The sequence below is a fragment of the Daucus carota genome, chromosome 4 (assembly GCF_001625215.2).
Source record: "Daucus carota subsp. sativus chromosome 4, DH1 v3.0, whole genome shotgun sequence".
In the NCBI taxonomy this organism is placed as follows: Eukaryota; Viridiplantae; Streptophyta; class Magnoliopsida; order Apiales; family Apiaceae; genus Daucus; species Daucus carota.
This window is the reverse complement of record NC_030384.2, coordinates 49,720,932-49,744,542: the sequence shown is the minus strand read 5'-3', so window position 1 is coordinate 49,744,542 and position 23,611 is coordinate 49,720,932. Positions and strand designations below refer to the sequence as shown.

General features: G+C 33.1%; 3 protein-coding genes across 3 annotated transcripts; all 3 read left to right on the top strand.

Moving 5' to 3' along the window:
• Nucleotides 1–2,711: 2,711 nt before the first annotated feature.
• On the top strand, nt 2,712–13,605 carry LOC108215784 (uncharacterized). Its single transcript, XM_017388355.2, has 16 exons — nt 2,712–2,839; nt 2,932–3,007; nt 4,090–4,183; nt 4,584–4,762; nt 5,002–5,052; nt 7,769–7,825; nt 8,864–8,984; nt 9,297–9,363; nt 9,444–9,485; nt 10,050–10,155; nt 10,258–10,368; nt 10,916–10,987; nt 11,069–11,170; nt 11,257–11,303; nt 11,450–11,477; nt 12,970–13,605. The coding sequence occupies exons 2-16, from the start codon at nt 2,990–2,992 to the stop codon at nt 13,105–13,107; spliced, it is 1,233 nt and encodes a 410-aa protein (XP_017243844.1). The 5' UTR covers nt 2,712–2,839; nt 2,932–2,989; the 3' UTR covers nt 13,108–13,605.
• A 3,439-nt stretch (nt 13,606–17,044) lies between these two features.
• Nucleotides 17,045–18,736, top strand: LOC108217923 (homeobox-leucine zipper protein ATHB-6). Its single transcript, XM_017390833.2, has 3 exons — nt 17,045–17,237; nt 17,333–17,712; nt 18,037–18,736. Exons 1-3 carry the CDS (start codon nt 17,204–17,206, stop codon nt 18,451–18,453), a joined length of 831 nt encoding a protein of 276 aa, XP_017246322.1. The 5' UTR covers nt 17,045–17,203; the 3' UTR covers nt 18,454–18,736.
• A 1,992-nt stretch (nt 18,737–20,728) lies between these two features.
• Nucleotides 20,729–22,882, top strand: LOC108217833 (cytochrome P450 81Q32). Its single transcript, XM_017390724.2, has 2 exons — nt 20,729–21,712; nt 22,110–22,882. Exons 1-2 carry the CDS (start codon nt 20,825–20,827, stop codon nt 22,719–22,721), a joined length of 1,500 nt encoding a protein of 499 aa, XP_017246213.1. The 5' UTR covers nt 20,729–20,824; the 3' UTR covers nt 22,722–22,882.
• The last annotated feature ends 729 nt before the right edge of the window (nt 22,883–23,611 follow it).

The window sequence follows — 23,611 nt, the reverse complement described above, 5'->3', positions numbered from 1 at the left end:
ACCGTCCACATTGTGAGGTTATCCATAATACACGGATCGGTTGCGGGTGGTTGTTGCGGTTGATGCGATTGAGCGGATTGAATGTACAGCCCTAAGTACATATGTCCATATGCTAATACAGATAACATGAACAGGATGGACCACGGAGCATGACGAGAAACCTACTGTATGAGACATGACTCGGGTGATGAGGATAAGGCAACCGTTATAAAGTCCCACCGACCAGTCATCCTTTGATCAGAAAGCAGAGGGACATGTGCTATCATAGGACAGACATGTGCTTCTTGTCCAAATTATTAAGAAAGAGTACTTCCATGGAACTGATTATTGGTACTCCCGAGAATGCAATAAACACCCGTAAATAAAACATCACAAATTGAATTTGAACATGGGTTGACGGTTTTTGTAGACAACGAACCTAAGAAACTTCGATCATGTTTCTGTTATGATGCTCAGAATTTTGGCCTTTCCTCCCTTCAAATTTTGAGTTCATCGAAATACGTATAGGTTCAAATAATAATAACTCTTAAAAACTTAGAAACCGACCAAAATGTAATTGGTTAGAACATTTCTAAAAAACCTCTTAGTTGGCTCATAAATATAATATAAATAATGTGACTCTTAGCAATTTTATACAAATTTAACAGAGTAAACTCCAACAATACTTTCTATTTTTTTTTTTTTGAAACAAATACTTTCTATATTTCTTCTCTATTTCATATTTTATTCATATTGACCTCCATTATGAAATAAAAATAGAGGAAAAAGACAAAAGTAGAGCTGAATCGGAGTGAAAGAATTTTTTATTGTGCAAAATTAAATTAAAAGTTATGTGGTGGTTCTTAACTTTGAGGAGAGAGAAGAGGCTGTTAGTGATTTAAGAGTCTCTTTGAGCAATTTTTTTCCTCATCCTTATCTAATCTCAAGTTAAGACCCTAATAAAAGCATCTTCAAGAGGCTCTCTATTCAAGCTCTTAAGTGAAAAAATAAAGAGCCATGCATAAATCAGAGTTCCAAAAAACTCTTAAGGCTCTTCAAAAAGTTAAGAACCCATTCTTTCTCTTCTGTTTTAGAAGCCACAACTTGTTTCTTAACTTATTTTTATCAATAAAAAACTCTTTCCCTCCAATTTATCACCACTTTTGAATTTGGATATTTGTTTTAGTGGAGCCCAACATGAATAAAATATGATATAGAGAAGAAATATAAAGAGTATTATTGGAGTTCATGCTCTTAACTTTGTACTAAATCAATAAAAATCTAATTTTTTTATATCATATTTAGGAGCCAATTAGAAGACTCTTGAAGATGCTCTAAATAGAGAGTCTCTTAGATATGCTTTTAATGTTAAACGTTGCACAGTGGATACAGGATTAAAATTTGAAAGTAAGTAATTTTCTTGGATTGGAAAGACTATGTACTCCCTCCATTTGCATTAAAATTTAAGTTTAATAACTTTTGGTTAAAATAGTTGACAAGAGCATATTCAATAATGGTTTTCAAACAAAAACAAAGAGTATGAGGATATATACTGCTGCTCTAGTAGATTCTTATTAACTCTTAAAGGTGTCCGTGCCTCTTCTATGTTCTCTTGTAGGAGCCACTACATAGCTCAACTTGCATTTTAACATGAGCCTCTACATAGTTTAGCTTAGATTTTATAATATAATATTCACTCTCACTTATTTGAATTTATGCTTAATGAATTTCAAATAAAAACAAAATATAATATTAGGGATATATATAAAAGATATTTGAGTTCACACTACTAATAATATACTAACTTGCTAAAAGTATATCATATTATAAAAGATTTTATCATAGAAAAATCTCAGCTCGACCTAGTTAAAAATTACACATAACGATCAAAGGGATCTTTTCAATTTACAATTCATTTTCACACACTAGACATTAATTTAAATTATTATGTTTTAATAATAATTTAATGAAATAATAATATACCATCTTTGAATATTTGAAAATCAATATCCTCATTTCACTAAAACACCTTACACAGTGTAACAATTTTGCATAATTATAATTTTATGCTATATTAATTAATTTAAAGAACTATGATTAAAATTAAAATAAAATATAACATAATTATTTATATCTTTAGAATTATAAAATAAACATTTGTGTGGTGTTGGGTGAAATGAAAGTCTGGACATTTATTTGAACTCGTGAGATTACATGTTTGAGTAATATCATTTATAACAATCATCTATTATCTCAAAAAAATAATCTATCTTCCTTGTAATAAAGTCAAGCACTTTAATCCTAATTAGATCTAACATGTACCGATACGGAAATTTAATATTTGATTCAAAATGATACACGAAAATGAAATACACGATAAATTCAGTGCCATACATGAAAATATACGGTATTAATATATTTTTAAATAAATTATTATATTTTTACGTGAAAAATATACATATCTAGAATATAAATTTACAAATTCATGCATAATTATATGTAAGTATAAAAAATTCAATATATATATTTTATAAAACAGTACATAAAATATATTCTTAAAAATATACATTAATTACATCTTGTTAATTATATAAAACTAATACGAAAAATATAAAACCCATTTGAGACAGATTTGAATTTGATATCAGTAAAAAAAAACGGAACGTACACATTATGAAAGTAACAAGACAATTCATCTTTATTTTTAGTAAAACAAAAAACGCGGGGTTAAAATTCGGACAAACAGATATGCGTGTTCTGTTAGAACGGCCGCGCACATATAAAAGGAAGCCAAACTCAACTTCTGCCGCCGCGCTTTTATCTCCTAGTCAAACTTTAGGGTTTTATCCCACGCTGTCTGGTACGCATCTATCTCATATACACATTTTTATTTTATATTCTTTTAGCTCTCTTGAATTCTAATCCATTGTCTGTATAATTTTTTATTTGTAGTTTTGAATTTGTATATAATTACACGGCTGCAGAACAGCAGAGGCAGTAGAATTATTCGATGGCTCTTCGATTCGAGGTTCGATATCGATTGTGCGCATGTTTGATTGATTTGAGACTGGATTATTTGGTTTTGGTTCAATGCTGTGTTGCCGTGTGCTTGTTTTATGTTGTTAGAGCATTATGAATTATGTTTATTTTAATCGTAGATACTTCGCTACATATTGATATAGAGAGAAGATAGCGAAGTGATATCAAGTCGGTGAAATTGTGTGGTTTATGAAGATGTCATTGTTAACATTGTAGTGTTAGAATTAGATGTATAAGGAGGCAACCAGGAAAACATATGAAAAATTTAATTTGACAAAACGAAGGACTAATGAGATAGGATATATGCATACAATTGTCCTATGCTCTATGCTGGATTTTGACGAGATAGATTCTACACCAGGAGGGAAAATAATTGGATTTTTTTTATATTCTTTACAAATTGATGATATTCATGACATATTAATAATAATTTTGAACAATGTTACTCTTGTAGGAATATGCTTATTGTATGATACGATCTGTATTAGATTTGTCCTTTAAAGTGTAAGCTTCACGAGGTATTTCCGGTGTGAATTGAAGTAGTATTGACTTTTGAGAGTATGCAACTCCCCCCGTCAGTACCATAGTTGTCCCTAATAATAGTTTCTCAATGTTAAGAAAACACGTTTGATGGCATTCTAGTATTAGCTTAATTTTTAATATCTACAGCTAGACTATTAACAATAGTATATTTCTCCAGTCACCTATCAGTGCTTCGGTTACATCTTTTCACCGAAGAATAGATATAACAGTCAATTGAAGGATTTGGAATCCATACCTTACCCCAATAGGACATGGTTCTCAAGTCGGGTCCAGTTAGGAGTCGAGGGAATGTTCTCTTGGGCTTGCATGTATTTGATAGGACTATACATTAATGCATCATTGTGTAATTACTGTTTTATTGAAGGTTGATAGTTTGGTCACTTTGGGTGTACTTATATGTTAGTAATGAAACTTGTTACTTGATCTTTTTTTGTCTTTAAATTAATTTTATCTTTCAACATATTCATGCCTTGATCTGTAAATTAATGACACGGGGTCATATGTTTATTATTCTTCGTCCTTGCTTAGATTCTGGGGAGATTTAACCGTGCCAGAGCAGCCCAGCTTATACTTCCTCACTTTGTTTGCCATACCCCTCTATTCATGCCTGTTGGCACCCAGGGTAAGAATTCTGGATTAAAATGTTTTACCTTTAATTTATTAATAATTGGCAGATAAAATTCTACTCCTAGGCATTTAGTCCTCAAAAGATTTACATTGAAATATTATCATTGCAAATTAAAAATTATACTCTGCATAACATGGGTAAGAAAAATCAAATTTCCTAGTTGTTTAATCGCATTGCTATTTATCTGCAATGCATCAAGTATCAAAAACAGCACATTTCCCATGCGACTTTCCTAGTTTGTACAGGTTCATCTTGATACAGGTTGAATTTACTCTCTTGGTCCAAGAAAATTATTGTATCTAGTTTGATGCGTTTCTCTAGTTTAAATTTATGTTCAGATGCTTGCAGATTTTTAATTTCCTCATGCAATTAACAATCAATTTTGGAGTTACAGGAACTATTAAAGGGCTGACGACCAACGAACTTGAGGAAATTGGCTGCCAAATAATATTGGGTAATACATACCATTTGGCTCTGCGTCCAACTTCGGAGCTGATTGATGAAATGGGGGGACTTCATAAATTTATGAATTGGCCAAGGGCATTGCTTACAGACTCTGGTGGCTTTCAAATGGTTATCCCCCTATTGCATATATATACCAAGATGAACAGTAGTGACAGTTTGGATCTTAGGTTATTGTTATGTATCTGCTAGCTAACTTAGAAGCTACAAAGTAGTTGAAACACTGCCACCCACAGTTTTGAACTATTGATTTAGTAGTATGAATTCCATTTTGTTACATCTGATTGTGATTAATTTGGATACTCTGAATGTTGAATGCAACTAACATGAGTTTAATATGACGTTTTCAGGTCTCATTGTTGCATTTGGCTGACATAACTGAAGAGGGTGTAACATTTCAGGTTCTCTCTTACTTTAGGTTTTTAGTGACTTTAGATAAAGTATAGTTGTTTGTGTTCAATGTTACATAGTGCTCTACATTGAAGCATTATTTATGTGGGGTTGAGGGGTGGGGGTGGGGGGGGATGTAAAATTTTAGACTGAAGTTAATCAAGTCAACTTTTTGTTATCAACTTTGAGTTACTTTTATTGGCTCGAGCTAAAAATTTATCGAGTATAGAAGTTATGTTCGAACTTGACTCTTGTATTAACTAAGTTGATTTTGGTCACTCGAAATATTTAAGATAATTATATGAACATCGTAGAGAGGCCAAACCATAGTCATCAAGTCCAATCCATATATTACATAGAAATATTTTATTGATCTACATGTAACTTCAATAATATCACCAAATGAGTACAGTTCGTTGAAAACTCGAATTGCTTATCAAGCCCAAATGTTTGTTTGAACTCGATCTCGATATCAAATTTGCATCGAGTCGACAGAGCTCGACTAGAATTAGTGCTGATTTAAAGCACAATCATCAATACAAGGAAATGTTTTCTGATGATATCAATCCAACAAAGTCAACAATACTTTTGTCCTTTGGTTAACGTCTAACATAACCCCATTGTCCTCGTCCTTTCATCGAATTTGGGTTGGTATATACTCCCTCCGTTTTGAAATATAGGTCGTTTGACTTTTTTGCACGTATTTTTAAGTCTTTTGACCACATGTTTAAAATCATTGTTTTTGAAATTTTGTTTTTCTGAATAATAATATCAATCATATATTTTTATTCAAAAAAGAAAATTTTCAAAAATAATGAATTTTAGAATGTGGTCAAAGGACTTAAAAACGCGTGCAAAAAAGTCAAGCGACTTATATTTCAAAACAGAGGGAGTAAGACTTTTTGATAATTTTGAAGAGAGATTTTGCCGGATCAATCTCCCATTTCCCTTTTGAAAAATATTAGATATGTCTACTTCTGATTAAATATAGATGTCTATGTAGATTGGATAACTGGTTTTATGAATTCAAGATATAAACTCTCCTACCTTAATGTCAAGCCATGTCTTTCCCATATATTTTGATATAATTACTTATTGCCAACAAATGTTCATATATATATATATATTAATATATTAGATCCCAAATTAGTAGTCACTTTTAAAAGAATTAAGCATATTTGGGGTTCTAACATTAAACATAATTTTCATCTCTACCCACGTTAATTATCTTGATTCAACGAGTATATAACTAATTCCAATACAAATTTGACTAACAAGAAATTTATATGTGGGAAAAAGTTGACACTTGTCCTTGGGAATAAGCATGTAAAATAAAATTAAGGGATAATCATTAACATTATAATGGAAGGAGATATGGACAAGTATCACGGGGAGAAAAAATCTTTAAAAAAAGACTACTATGACAAAATGAGTATATCTATATAAAGGAGTCAAGGATAGGAGAGAAGCACTTCACTCATGTAATCTAGATTCAGAGAGAGATTCCATTTGATTTTTTTATAAAATTACTACATATTCATATTTTAGTCTGTAGTGTTTGACTTTTTAGCAATGGTTCAATGATTAATTAATTTTAAGATAAGATTTATCTAAAAGATTAAATATTTCTAAATGAGATTCTAAAACCAATTCTTAGTTATCCATTAAAATTATCTATATTTACGAAGAATGGGCGATTCAGTTTTAAGAAATAGTTAAAGAATGCGAGATTATTAGGTTATCTTTTATACTTACTAGCCTTTAACCCGTGCGAAGCACGAGCGGTTATAAAATTCGTAATTTATTAATTATAATTTAAATTTTAACATCATCTTATTAGTATTTAAGTATTAATGAATTAGATTTTAACCTGATTATATTTACCAACTGATTACATTTTTTGGACGATTACGAATTATACCACTATCGGTTTATTATAATATATAGTATATAAATAATATATAAATTATATTTAAAAGAATAATGGTGGAGTTTTTTATCTTGTATTACATCACAAGTGTTTGTAATTTGAACGGCATAAAACTCTTTAATATTATAAGAGCAAGAGAAGTCTACATATGACCGACTTGTAGTTATAAAGGAGATGACCAAACCAAAATTTTGTACGACTACAAATTAAACCTATGTTGCCTTATTATATTATAGTATAGATTTTTATATTCAGTAAGTGGTTCTCCAGGATTCCTTTTAGAATCTTGGCCTACATATACTTATGTATGTATGTGCACGTGTTCATATATTCATTTTTTGATGACATGTATGCATGGTATTCAATGGGTAATAGAAACACCGAGAACTCATCTTTTATGCAGGATTCAGTTGTTTGCATTCGTTTATGGGTCTTTCTAGTATGTGCCCAAGGGCACACAATAAACACTATTTGATGAGTTTGGTGGATTTTAATTGGTGGAATTGGTGTAAATGCCGCGGGGGAGGGGGGGGGGGCATCCATATTTATGATAAGATGACCAATAAAAATGCACCAAACTAGGAGTTGGTGTTTATTGTGCGCCCATGGGCACACCATAGAAAAACCGTTCGTTTATTAATGCTCTTTTATATTGCTTATAATGTATATTTATAGTCTTTACTTTCATGTTAAAATATAACCTGTCTTCATTCTGAGCTATCAATCCATATGCTTTAAGCATGGAGATCATGACTCCTTTCAAGTTTTTTAGAGTCGTCTTTTCTCTCTCTTTGCAGTCACCAGTTGATGGCAAGCCAATGCTCCTAACACCAGAGGAATCTATACAAATTCAAGTAGGCTCATTCATCCTTATCATTGATCAGCCTTTTGTTGTCATTTACAAACATCTTCTTAATAATGACATCGATAATATCTTTATATAATTAGGCAACTAAAGGATCTTTTGGTATTGACAGTTATTTCAAAAACACTCAAATAGTCAAATTTGAGTTAAAAGGTTTTTTCACGTAAAAATTATATACTAGAGGCCTTTTTTGGTTAATAATAATTTATTTTCGGATCTGGATAAATATCAAAGTCAATCACCCATTTGGTTCAAAATATCAAATTAGTCACTTATTTCAGAAATGACTCAATTTAGTCACCAACTTTAAATTTTTAATCAAGTAAACCATATCCCAGTGACTAAATTGATATGGAATTTTAACTTTTTAATGACTAAGACTAAGTTAATACAAATTTTCAAAGTTGTAACCAATTTGAGTCAATTTTGAAATAAGTGACTAATTTTATATATTTGAATTAAATGAGTGTTGCTTTTGATTTACACTTCGGATTAGAAAGTTAATCTTATACTAGTGGTGCCTCTTCAACTAAAATTGTTTATGAAATGAAATATAAATATATTACAAGACACACACACACACGTGTGTGTGTGTGTGTGTGTGTGTATCGACATATATAACTTGTACTACAGTATAAGAAGTATGAAGAATATGGATTAGAGACTAAAAGATCAAAATGAATATATTTAGACATAAAAAATATTAGCTCAATAGTTCTTTCACTCTTAAGGTATATCTCACCCATTGGTTTAGGTTACTTATTTGTTGAAAGCCCATCTTGGGGTTAAAGAGTGAATCACTAGGAGCTTATGAGCATAACCTTGATGTCCAATATAAATATTTACTATCATGCGACCACTTGTTACCACAGGGTTTTTCTTTTCGTCTATAGTAATAAAAAGTGTTTAGGGCTGATATTTGTATTCTTGAAATATATATCCATTTGTTAATATGGACTTGTTATATTATTTATGTGGTCTCTAATATCTTTTGCAATTTGTTGTCTTCCACTATCAACCTTCACAGAACAGAATCGGGGCAGATATAATTATGGCACTTGATGATGTAGTAAAAACCACCACGAAAGGTCCACGGATAGAAGAAGCTATGTACCGTACTCTGCGGTGGATAGACAGGTGCATAAAAGGTATATACACACTACATATTTAATAGGGAAATATATCTGTACCTGACATAGATACCCCAAATAGAGAACAAACAGAACCTTGGTGAGCGTTGTTTTAGTTTTGGATTTCTTTTTTCTGTATATTCAGGAATATTGTGCCATTAGGAGTCTACTCTTCTAGGTTACATTTGCCTATCATTGGTGATGTTTTAACCTGTATCTGAACTTTAAAATACAGTGAAAGCAAGGATACAACAATTTTATACATCTTAAATTTGATCATTTACTAGTAATTTTTAAAATTTTGACTTTGTACTGCATCTGAAATTGCAGCTCACAAGAGACCAGATGAACAAAATTTATTTGGCATTGTGCAAGGGGGACTAGATCCAAGGCTGAGGCAAGTGACTGTACAATTTTTCTCTATATATCACTCATTTTTATGATCAACTCCATTATGTTATGCTACCTTCTTTTCAGGGATTTATGTGTCAAAGGTTTGGTGGAACGCAATTTGCCTGGGTGTGTTTATACTCCTCCCACTGAATTTATATATTGCAGCATTGTTATGTATGTAGAAAGATTCAAGAATAAGTGGTCTAGCATTTTTTGGAAAAACAAAGAAGTAAAGATCTGATATGTTTTATTGTTTATATCTTGAACATGTTATTGTTAGATGTATGGATGCTGGTGTAAGCTTAAACTCTAACAAATTAGTAATGTCAGCTAGACGTTTCCTTTAATTATTCTAAGGTAGCTATTTTTAAAATCCTATTATAATTGGGTTTGTTGTAGACGAATTTGGCTGTTTCTTTACTTCCTAATATTCTTTAGTTGTTTTTGCCTTTCATGGATACTGATTAGATTTTAGATGCACTTTACTTTTCCTTTTAAGTTTGATAATTTTTTCTTTTATCAAAGACTTGCTATCATCTATTTTTCTTTATCTTTATTTCTAGGGGTCTCTGCGCGTACTGAACCCATGACTACCCTACCCTAATTAATTATGTTAAGCAATCAGATTTCAGCGACTCGTTGGTTTGCTGATTAGGGATTAACTTATAACATAATCTACTTTTGTGACAGTTATGCTATTGGTGGCCTTGCAGGCGGTGAAGACAAAGATTCATTTTGGCGAGTTGTAGCTCAGTGTACTGCTTCCCTGCCCGAGGATAAGCCAAGATATGTTATGGTACAGATGTGACCTTATGATTTTGAAATTGACCTCTAAATTTCTGAAGTCTGCCTTTTAAAAATCCTATATAATGACATACTGCTCCGGCATATCTGGCAGGGTGTTGGCTATCCACTGGATATTGTGGTTTGCAGCGCTTTAGGTGCTGACATGTATGATTGTGTGTATCCCACCCGTACTGCACGATTCGGCACAGCTTTGGTACCTGAGGTAGGAGCTTCTGTATACACACACACACACACACACATTCTGAAGATATACTTTTTTGCTAATTTAACATGCTCATGTAGTGGACACAGTCAGCTGTACATCCTGTACTACTTTGGTGGATTTCCGGACGTGATACGTTTAGTTCTTTCTTGTTCTAGGCATAACTGGCACAATCTTCTAATATTTAATGTTGTGTTTGGTTGGAGAGGATGAGATGAAAGGGAATGCAATTAACAATATTTAAAGGAAATAATGGAGGCAAGAGGGAAGTCTTGGAAAAAAATGAGCGCAAATTTTCTATAATAGGGGAAAAAATTGGGTATGTGGGACAATGGATCATTCCTTTTGAAAATGTTGGGTTTGAGATATAGTTTAGGCGGTATGGAATGGAGGAAATGATGAAAACTTTGAACATTTAGTCAAAAAATAGTTTAAATCTCATTCCAATCCTTCAAATTTCATCAGCACAGCCAAATAAAACATAACGATTTTATGTATAGTCAGCATGCTTGTCCACATGATATATGCTCATTTTAAATCATTGCAGGGAGTACTGAAGCTTAAACACAAGGCCATGGCTGACGATATCCGCCCTGTTGATCCTACATGCGAGTGCATGGTATGTGTTATAGAGGATATATGGTGACTACTGTTAATTTTCTGCCATACCACTGATGCATATCTATATATCTTTCTTCAGGTCTGCAAAAACTACACAAGGGCATATATTCATTGCCTTGTCACGAAAGATGCTATGGGCTCTCAGCTTCTGTCGTATCATAATTTATATTACATGTTAAAGGTGGAAACTTATGAAAGTTTTATAAAAATACCCTTGGTGCTCTATTCTTCCATCTAATTTAAAATTTAATTATATCAAACTCGCAGCTTAGCAGGGATCTACACTCTTCTATTGTCCGAGGACAGTTCCCACAGTATGTTGCAATTCCTTTATTCGGCTTCAACTTTTCTCCTCTTGTATAGTTTATATTTCAAATGATAATTTGCCTTCATTATGTAAGTTATTAAACTGAATTGACTTGTTTTAAGTTTATCTGAATCATAATTTATTTCTTTGCAGGTTTGTATGCCAGTTTCTGCAGAAAATGGTACGCGTGTTTCAAATATTTATCTTCTCTACACATATTTTAAATTCGACTTTGTGTCACGTAAGTTGCCGACTAAGGCTTAATTTGTTTCAATAAAATAAGTTACATATGATTACCTGTCTAGCTCGTAATAAATTAATAACAAGGTTGTGGTGTGCCTAGTCAGGTATCTCCACTACCATTATTAAGGGAGGGATAAATTCTTATCCTGTTGAAATTATAAATTAATACTCAAGAGAAAAAAAAAAGATACACCCATAATTTCCAATAAGTTCTTGTGAGTACGAACGACTTGTCATGATTAGTCGAGCCTATTTTTGTGGAAGCATGCAGTTAATAGACATATGAGCCCGTTTGCCTGAGCTTATGACTTATGACTTAATGTGACTTATGTGATAAGCTTGGAGTTTAAAATGTCTGTTTGGGTAATTTTAACTTATAAATGACTTTTGAGTTACTAAAAATATAATAATAAAAATAAAAGTGATTTACGGGTAACTCATGTCTTAAGGATAATTTTTATCAAAAAATTGATTCATTGAAAAAAGTACCTTAAACTAACTTCTACATTTAAGTCAGTTTCCGGCTTATTTCTAACTTTAAGCCGACTTCTGACTTATTACACAAACATACATTTTTCAGCTTAAAATAAAAAATGGCTTTGAGCCCAGATAATAGGCTCATAATCATGACATCTTAACTTCAAGCTTTTCATGTAAAACATCACTTTATTGTTAATTTAAGCACAACCATATAAGTCTAGACTTTCGTTGTAGATATTAGATTCAAACAGTACATATAATCACTTATGTAGTGTTATTTATTTTTAGCAAAATCTGATAAGAGCATATAACCTGATACATTAGGAATTTCGGGGAATATCATGCATTAATCATACATAAGGTGCCACTGAAAGTTACTCCATCTTTTTTATTAAACTAACAAAATAGAAGCTAATAGAAGAATTTATTTTTTTAAAAAAATTGCTTGAATTACTTTACACAATCTCACCTCTATTGTCTAATTGCCTCCAATGCCTATCTTTGTGTAATCTGATCTGCCACAAATAATAATACAATCTCTATTGTGTCATGAATAATAATAATTCACATATTCAAATCTGAATGAGATTTTAGAAGGGAATTCTGCAATGATAGTTTTTGCTCTGTTACTGGGTTGCTGAATCCAGAATTTAGTGTTGAGTCTACACTTGATCGACAAATTTTATCAGAGCTTAGAATCGCTGATTCCAACTCCAAATTACTTTTCAAAAATCAAAGCCATAATCATTCTGACTTTACAGTTCCATCCACAATAAAATATTATTAAATTCTTTGAGATAAATTTCAGAATTCATAATTAAATCTAATACGTATACTATATTTGCCATCTTTTCCAACATCTCTATATAAAAATATCCTATAATGGGCAATATATATCATTATTTGAGGGTCAGTTTGTTAAACCTATTATAATGTGTATTACCATGTAGTTTCCGGAAGGTGATGTTCCAGAGTGGGTCTGCAATGCTATGGAAGTTGCTGGAATTGATATTTCTTCTTGTTGTGCCCCTTTTCCAATGTCACACGATGAGCATCAAACAATATACGAATCAAAATGGGTAGCGTGATACTATACATTTATAGACATGTTTCAGTGTTGAAAAAGCTTGGCTGTCAGCATATATTTTGTAGCCCATATGCTGATCAGTAGGCAATAGGTTTAAATTGTACGGGAATTAGGAATAGACGAATATATCATTAACAAAAGTTTTGCATTGTAAAATAGCCTTTGGGTGCTGAGAAAGAAATTGGTTTACAAAAGACAGAAGGAAGACAAACTTACAAGGACAATTAGACACATAGTATGTTTGTTAGGTCTGCTTACCCCTGTAAGCTAGGATTGAGACGCGTTAACTGAGCATTCTTGTGAATTGAATAGACCGGATAATTCCTGCGTTCAACTAGGATAGTGATACGGGTCTGAAGGAAGTAGTTAAACTTTAGTATTGCACTCAGTTACTCCAGCTGGGGGCTGCAGTTTTCACAATGTACACTAAGACACAATTTCAGATATAACAGTCATTCAACAGCAATTTTATGCCAATGCTCCAGTTTGTTCTTGTGAATCTTTTGTTCCGATATTTAAATGTTTTTTTTATTTAGACTATTTTTGCTGAAGTAGAGATTATTCGGTCGCACATTGCAGAAAAATGTAATTAATATAGTTCCTCGTGTTTTTGCACTAAATTTGCAGTCGTGAAACACGAGTATTTTTTGCTTTTAAGTTGCAATCCATTTGCTCCTTGTGAATAGGTGATATTTTTTTCATCCCCCAATCAATACGTGTTCATGTATCAAGTTCAAAAAGGCAATTTGGCAATGATTGCTTCGCTGACCTTGTTATATTATATGCAAGTAAATAAATGTTATCTTGTTGTATATATGTTTGATTAATAGTATGGGTACCAAAAAAATATTATTCAGGCTTTAATACAAGATCCTGTGATTAAAAAAAATAAATACACCTCTGTATTAAATAAATAACTTTGACTTTTTAACACATATTTTATATTTTTAAGTGTATTGATTATAATTATTATATTTTTTATTTTTTTGTGAATTAAAATAAAATTATTATTTTTATTCAGGAAAAAAAAATAAAAAACAGTTATCTTACATATGCGACTAGGCCTGTCAATGGATCGGGTTTGGATCGGATCGACCTCAATCCATATCCATATCCATTTATTTTATCGGATTCGGATTCGGATCGGATCGGGACCGGATTTTTTTTAGGCCGATCCATATCCATATCCGTTCGGATCACGGATCTCGGATCGGATATCCAATCCATTTACTTACTAATATATATTTTTTAAATGACTTTAACATTATCTAAAATGCAAATAAAACAAGTAACTAACAATGTTAAAATTTAAATTACAAAGTCAAACATTACATCCCAAGTCTCAAAACAAATTACAAATTAAATTGTTCATAAATAAAATTTAAAAGGATTAGCAAGCTTCCACTCCAGGACTAGATGCAGAGCACAATGTTTAGCACAAAGAGAAACCACACCAGTACCATATCCTTGTTACACCTGTTAATTCAAATAAAAATAAGCTTGTGCTTTTATGTATTTAAACACCTAAATATCAGCATCATAACAGCAGACAAGCAGAGTCCTAAAACAAAACCAAGTATCCAAGACAACTAACTAGCTAGAGGCAACATGTACCTTATCATTTTGTCCAAACTCCAGACTGATCCAATTAAACAAGAACAGTGTCACTCAGAATCACTTTCTTTATATATATAATATATAATATATATATATATATATTAACCGGATCGGGTTATAAACGGATCGGATCACCCTAAATCCATATCCGGTCCATTTATAATCGGATTTTTTTAATCGGATCGAATTTCGGATCGGATATTTTTTTATCAAATCCATATCCGCTAAAATGACCTCGGATCGGATCGGGTCGGATCGGATTTTCGCTCCATTGACAGGCCTATATGCGACCAATGCTTTTAGAAATCAATTCGAATTCCGAGGGTGTAATATTCAATTTCTTTTAAATAAATAAATTTATACCATATGGAGTACTAATTAATACTCCCTCTGTCACTCTTTTTTTTTACGTTAATTTATGACATGTTTTTCCAAGCTCATTTAAAATATAATTTTATAATATATTTTTAAATTTTTTTCCTCTAAATAAAAGTTGTTACTCCCTCCGTCCCATTTTAACTGCTTTTGACTTTTTTACACGTATTTTAAGGTGCAAAAAAAATCACATCTAAACATGATTATTGTTTATAAAATTTATATCAAACAAAAGTTTAGAATCTAAACTTTTATTTGATATAAGAATTAAATATTTTTATTGAGCGTAGATACTATTTTTTTACACCTCAATATACGTGTAAAAAAGTCAAATGTGACAGTATTTAAACTTTATTCAGAAAAAGAGGGAGTATCAGTTCAAATAACTTCTCGAATTGACCTCGGATAGATAATTTATCTTCAGTTTGGTTTTAATTATGAAATGCAGTAATGTCGATAATACGGAAACACGGCCACCGGCCCAATTGGGTACGTATTGTAATAAATGAATCCGAATCCAGACTATAAAGAATGATATCAATTGTAGTAGTACAAATCAAACATGAGAAGATTGGGTAATGGGCCTTGTTTTAAGTTTGGTCCTTTTTACCTAATATAGGGCCCGCAAGATCTCATTCACACAACCGCAACGTGGCCTTTTCTGCAACACTAGCTCACTTGCCACCTTTGTTTACATGTAAATTTTTGTTTACAACTGTGAAAATGAGATTTTTTTTTTTTTTTTGATTTTTCAAAAAATAATATATTGATACGATTATACCTATAACCCAAAAAAAATAATCTAGACGGCTTATATGAATATATTATTTATTTATTATTTATTAGTAATATTTATTAAGATAAATCGAATAAATTCGACATCCGTCGAGCGATAATTTTTAATCTTTTAAGGAAGTAAATTCACAAGAAAAGGGAAAAAGAAATAAAGCAATCAAAATGAAAGGAAGAAAGTGGCGTACAGTCCATGTGAAATAGAGCAGAGGGGGCCACTCTTCCCAAGTTGGAAAATTGAATATGAAAAGAATAAAATTAACACACCATGTGACTTATAGTTTGTTTTGCAGGTCTCAGTTATTTTGGCACAACTCCAAAATAGCCTTTTTTTTCTTTTATTTTTTCGATTTATTATAGTTTCTTCTCTATCACCCACCGCTTACGCCCCTTGATAGTTGGTTATACAACCTGGACTTAGCTTGCACATCTAGCACCTTCACTTTCCCGGTGACAGTGAATATGTTTCGTATTGTGTTTTGTTTTTAAATACTCATGCACGCACCTTTCGAGATTTTTGTTTATCAGTCCGTTTCTCGAAGTTCGAATACGTAATCTAACGAGACAGCTTGTTCAGAACACATGAATGATAATTGAACATATCCGATGAAAAAAATACATTAGACATGAAAATTGTAAAACCAGATTACTTTTCATTAAATGACACCATGAAAGTCTCGACATATACATAAAAAATTTAAATTAAACCATCTCGCACTTTTTCTTTGATTAACATATACTACTAACACACGTACTCGAATCATATGACGGATATCAAATAAAAAATTTAACATGTATATGAAATACGTATATCCTTATATTTGATATCTCGAAATGAAATCTTATTACAAGAATAGGGTTCAGGATCCTGTCGATCGACACAATTATTTTCGAGTGTTTTCTATGTCACAAATAACGAGTGATCGATGAGCATTATAATCATCTATTGTATGATTTTTGTCATCCGACGGGAAAAAAACGCTGAAAATGGTGGAAGAGAATCGCTTTTAAGCACGGTCCATGCAATTTACTCCAATCATGATTCAATGTTTTCTTTACCGCCTGTGCCTGGTGCACACAAGTTAAATATTTTCTGTTTGGCCTTTTTTGCTGCCTTGACAACTATTAATTGTTGCACCAGTATTGTTTTAGGCACCCCTTATTGATTCCAAGAACCCATATAAATACTAAACAGCTTAGCTATAAGCTTTGAAGCTTCCTACTTCTTCTCTCCCTAGGAGAAAAAACATAAAATTATTTAAGTGTGTAGTCTTATACATCTTAAGGTTGTAAAATTTCCGGAATTTTCGGCCATGAAGCGTTTCAGTTCACTGTATCCACCTCAAGGTAAACACAATTTATGCAACTAAATAGTTGAAATTTCGTGTTCTGGCGTAGTTTTTTGGGGCTTAAAAGAATGTATTTTGTATGATTTGTTTCAGAGAAGCAGCAGCAAGAGGAGAATTGTCATCACAGCAGAGATTTTCAGGCAATGCTGGATGGTTTGGAGGATAAAGACAGCATAAGCATCGATGAAGTAGAGCAGAATGGGGACAAGAAAAGGCGATTGAGCCACAATCAAGTGAAGGCCTTGGAGAAGAATTTTGAAGTGGATAACAAGCTCGATCCTTGTAAGAAGGTGGCACTGGCTCATGAATTAGGCCTCCAGCCGCGACAGGTTGCAGTGTGGTTCCAGAATCGTCGTGCTCGTTGGAAAATAAAGCAGCTGGAGACGGATTACAACAATCTTAAAGCCAATTATGAATCTCTCAGGCTGAATTACGGTCAGCTTGAGCAGAACAAACACAGTCTGACAAGCGAGGTAATTTGTTAAGTGTACCATTCCCCTAAAACCTGAAGGTGTTAGGAGGAAGGTTTACCAGGATCATATTGTATTCTAACATTCCCTCTCACTCGAAAGCCCATTTTTGGGTTGAGAGTACTCAGGTTTCTCACGAGCCTAAGCTCCGATTTTATGTTAAGTGACCAATTCTCCTAAAACCTCCTAAAACTTGAAGATGTTAGGAGGAGAGCTTACCAGAATCATATTGTATTCTAACATAAATGCATGTCCTCAAACATTGATAAATTAACAATATTACTGAATAATGATTTTTTATCCTTCTTTGCGTTTATTCTGTTGCAGTTGAAAGAGTTGAAAGCCAAGCTTGACAATGAAAATGTAGACAAGAAAACGTCGTTGTATGAATCAGAAAGCACGGGGCATAGAAGGAGCTGGAATGAGCCTGAACCATCTAACAGTACAAACAACTTAGTAGAGCCTAAAGTGTCGCCTTACAGTGATTCCAGTGTTTTTAATCAAGAACCTATTCGCGGCTTTCAGTTGCTACCAGCACCTCATGAGGACTTGTCAAATCCAGGCCCGGACTTCTGTTTTCCGTCTCAAATGAATCCTTATGAAGAGCTTATGCATTCAAAAAGTGTACTGGGGAACGCACACCAGCAGCAATGGACGGAGATGGAAGAGGCGTCTCCTTTTGGTAGTGTAGACGAATCCTGCAACATCTACTCAGTCGATCCAGTGCTCACCTTCGGCTGGTAATGCAATTTGTTGCCTAATGCATAATGCATAACGCACTTGACTCCTAGCCTAAATGATGTTTCTGAAGGACTAAACCAAATTCAACATTTCTTTTTGGTAATTTTTGAACACAAAGCCCTCTGTGAACTTGTTTAAATATGATCCCAGCGAGTGTATTTGAACATTTCGGAGTAGTTTCTTATATGTCAAATGTGATCTTGATCTTCACAAGCTACTTAAATTTTTTAGCTATGAACTTGTATATTAAGCTATGCAGTTTATGATGCTCAAACTTCTGTCGAAGTCAAAAAGTTTATGTAGCAAAATATTATGAGGGGCACCCCACCCTGCCCTATTGCATATGGATATGGGTATTGATTTTAATTGAGTGCGTTCATCAGGCCCGTGTTAACCATTTCAGGGCTTGTGTTACATAAAAAATTGGGCCCATTCTTCATAATAACAAATTTTGGTACAAGAAAAATTAATAAAAATAAAAATATAGAATTTTCCTTTTCAAAAATAAAAATATAGAATTTGATACATAATTACAAGCACATGATGTATTTTCTATAAAAAGGTGTAAAGTTCATGAAAGTTTTGAAATGAGTCCTACTTTTAATCACAGATTATATACTGTATATATTAATAAATGGGCTAGAAATATTTGAAGGCCCCTTTTATGAGTTTATGTTTAATTAGACTATTTGCACTCAATTTGCACTCATTTATGTTGTGTATTTGATTAGGATTTTAATGGATTGTTTTTAGTCTATGGATTTTAATAGATTGTATGTGATTTTGATTTTGTGCGGATTCTCGATAAAATGTCGCAAAGTTGATATGATTTAAGCACAATGCTTCAAAATCCCATTGAATTTGGTGGGATTTCAAAAAATTTAAAATACACTGAAGAATGCCACAAAATCCATCATTTTATAAAATACAAAAAAATCTATCAGTATATGAATATCATCAGATTTTAAAGGATTTTAAACAATCCCAATCGAATACCATCGAATTTTAAAACATAATTTAAAATCCCAATTGAATACGAACAGATTTTGTAGCATAATTTAAAATTTCAATTGAATACCTCAATATTTTAATGGATTTCAAACAATCCCAATTGAATCCCTTCAGATTTCATGAATAAAAAAAAATGTTTTAAAATCTCAATCCAATACACTTCTCTTAATGTGGGCAAAATAATCAAAAATTGTCAAATGATATTTGAGAAAAAAGTTTAGAAATAACTTTTGAGATAGTGGCACTGTTTTCTCATTCATAACCGTCCCAATTCATAACAATACGTATCCAACATCCTACCATATAATCAGCACAAAATAGCTCATTTAAATCAACGTATGATGCTATAGTTTCCGTTTCTCATATTAGAAACCATTTCAAGTCTAATTTTGAGAGGTTTTTCAATTTCTAGCACTACTCTTGTTGTTAATTAAAATAATTTCAGTTTTGTTTTATCTCACAAATTTATTTTTTTGGTAATTTAGTAATAAAATAAGTTTTATATTCAATTTTTTTTGATGTAAATCAGTTGATTTGATTTGTAAGATAACTACAATTTATATTAATATAAAAATCACTTTTAGCATAAATAGGTGTTGAAATTTATAAAATTCGAATGCACAAGCATTGCACTACAAATGGACAAGAAACGCACAAATAACGTACAAAAACTGCACTAATAATGTCTAGAAAATGCACAAATAATGTGCACCAATAATATAATTTCACTATTCAATGTCTAAAATTGAATCATACAAAATAGATGAAATCTTTTTCTTGTACTTTGTTTTTAAATAATCACAATAGAACAAAACCTATCATAACTTATAGGTCATTATAAATACGTTACAAAAACAAACTGTCATATATTAGAAATAAGTTACAAAGAAAACTGTCATAGATATTGGAAATATTTTGTTCTCTTACAAAACAGCTGAGAAAGCACTACTTCCTCCCTCAGTCTGTTAATACTTTTCCTATTTACTTTTATCCCGTTTGACAATACACATTTTTTATTGTTAATATCTTTAATTTCGTACTAGCATTAAATATAAAATTTTTACCGTATTAAAATACTCATGATTACGAATCCAACAAAATCAATCATGAGTGTTAATATTTAGTGTTATAAATTAGACGTAAATTAATAATTTGTCTCATGTTATGAACAGTCCCTACATATCAAACGAGCAAAGTATACAGAAACAGAGGAGGTATAACAATTATGAGAATATTTTATTCTCCCACAGAGAATATAAAAGTTTCAAGAAAATACAATAGCTATCAGAATAATTCTCTGCCGTTTACAAACGTTACTTTCACAATCGTAAACAATTTTTCTCGTTAAAATCGATCTGCAAAAATGGAGAGTGTGAGCTTGTTCCTCTGTTTTCCTGCCCTGTTATTCATAACAGCTGCTCTGTATCTTTACAATCAGCTCTATACCAATCTTCCACCAAGCCCTTTCCCTGCCTTGCCAATAATTGGCCACCTTTGGCTCCTGAAGAAGCCTCTGCACAAGGCTCTCTCCAGGCTCTCCACCAAGTACGGTTCCGTCTTTTATCTTATCTATGGCTCTCGACGAGTCCTCGTCGTGTCCTCTGCTTCAGCTGCAGAGGAGTGTTTCACGAAGAATGATGTGGTTTTTGCCAACAGGCCTAATATTCTGTTTGGGAAGTACTTGGGGAACAATTTTACCAGCATTGTTTGGGTGGGGTACGGGGAGTACTGGAGGAATTTACGTAAGCTCTGCGCGCAGGAGATTCTGTCGCCTCATAGGCTGCAGAAGCTGGCGGTGATCAGGGTAGAGGAGGTGAGGTCTATGGTGAGGAGGTTTTATGGTTTGTCTAGGGGTGGAGTTGAGGTGGTGGAGATGAGGCCTGTTTTTTTTGAGCTTTTGTTTAATGTGCTGACTAGGATGATCGCGGGGAAGAGGTATTATGGGGAGGAGTCAGGGAAGACGGAGGAGGCTAAGCGGTTTCAGGAGATCATGAAGGAGACTGCTAGGCTGGCAAGTGTCGCGGATATGGGGGATTTTGTGACGGTTTTGAAGTGGTTTTGGTTTAGGGATTTGGAGAAGCAGTTTGTTGAATTGAGTAAGAGGAGGGATGTGTTTATGCAGAATTTGATTGATGAGTGTCGTGATTCGGGGAGTCAAGGGGAGAATAGAACTTTGATTCAGATTTTGTTGGATTTGAATGAGGCTAATCCGGATTACTACAAAGATGATGTGATTAAAAGCCTGATGCAGGTATGTTCTAAGTTTATGTACAGTTGTTTTGATGTCTTACGCGATTAAATTATCTTCAATGTGACCCCAAACCAGAATGCCTTAATTTTTGATTATTGATGTAGGTTTATATAATGGTTGATTTGTCGTTTTTGTAAGTTCTTGAACAATTGACATGTTTACCAGCACGAGCACAATCTGAAATCCAGTGTTCTTACCCTTATGGCCCTTTTGAGACTGTCAGTGGAATAATTTTTTTCGTATTTCTTCTGATGTGGTTTGATGTATCTGTTACTCATTGTTCCAAATTAACTATGAAGTCTGGTTCCTTTTTCCTAAATCTCTTCTGAATTTTGTTAGTTCTGTAGAATTTTCGATGTCTTCTCTGATGATTATTTACCTGTGTACAATTATGCAGACGCTCTTACAGGCAGGAGTTAGTACTTCAGTCGATTCACTGGAATGGGCAATGTCACTTTTGGTTAATAATCCAGAAGTGTTACACAAAGCTCAAAATGAAATCGACAGTGTTGTGGGAAAAGATGGTCTAATTACAGAAGCACATTTGGCTGAGCTTCCTTACTTGCGTTACATTATGAATGAGACTCTGAGAATGTATCCAGTAGCGCGATTTCTGATACCCCATGAGTCCTCCGAGGAATGTACAGTAGGGGGATTTCGTGTTCCTCGTGGAACTATGCTGCTGGTTGACGTGAAGGCTGTACAAAATGACCCGAAAATCTGGGGAGACCCTGAGGTGTTTAGGCCTGAGAGGTTCCAGGAGGCGAATGTGGGGTTTGGGTTTATGCCATTCGGGTCAGGGAGAAGGAAGTGTCCTGGAGAAGGGCTGGCTACGCGGGTCGTTGTATTGGCATTAGGGGCCATGATTCAGTGCTTTAACTGGGACCGGATTGGTGAAGAGATGGTTGATATGACTGAAGGCCAGGGCCTTTTTGGTCCCAAAGCTGTGAGCTTGAAGGCCAAGTGTGGAGCTCGACCAAACATGGTGAGCCTTCTATCTGAACTCTGAGGAGATTTGCAGCAGATCAAGTCAGATTTAGTCTAACTTGATCCTCTATATTGATATGAATGTGTATCTTTTATCGTTAGGCCATGAACTAGACTTTACTTTCTTATCAGTGCTTGTTGGTATTGATAATTCTTAGGCTATTCGTCATCGTTTTGAAGTTCTCTAAGTAACTAAAACTTTCGTCTTACTGTGATCAAGAAAAAATATTACCTCATCGAGTTTGTTATTTTGCTAGTAAAAATACACCGTCTCTGTTACATTGATACCGTAAAAAATATCTGTTTAGCAAGATGATTACTTGATCTATGTTCAACTGCAGTATTGAGTGGAGTTTAAAAATCTGAAGCACGAGGCCTAAAACGTGTGTAGTATTATAGTCTCGCGCCAACCACTCCAAGTCTTGAACAAAGTCCAAGACTAGGAGAAACACACTCTTTGATACTGTCATATTGATGCAAAATAGATTACACTCTATTGTGATTCTTGTCTGGTAGCTCAGGTTGAGACCAGGAAAAAAAATCTGTTTAGCAAGATGATTACTCGATTTATGTTAACTGCAGTATTCAGCGGAGTTTAATGATTTGAAGCACGAGGCCTAAAACGTGTGTAGTATTATATCTCGGGCCAACCACTCTCCAAGTCTTAGACAAGTCGAAAAGTAACAGACTCTTTGATAGTACTATCATGCAAGATTTAAAGAGATGCGATAACAGATCTGTTCTTGTTTTAGCCGTCAACAATCGTTATTTATATCAACTTAAAAAAATTCTGTTTGGTCACAGAAGCTACAAACAAAGGAAGAAAATGACATTGTTTTTGCCAGCCGTCCAAATCTTATATTTGGAGAACACTTGGTTATTAGCATTGTTTGGGTGAATTATGTGGACTGG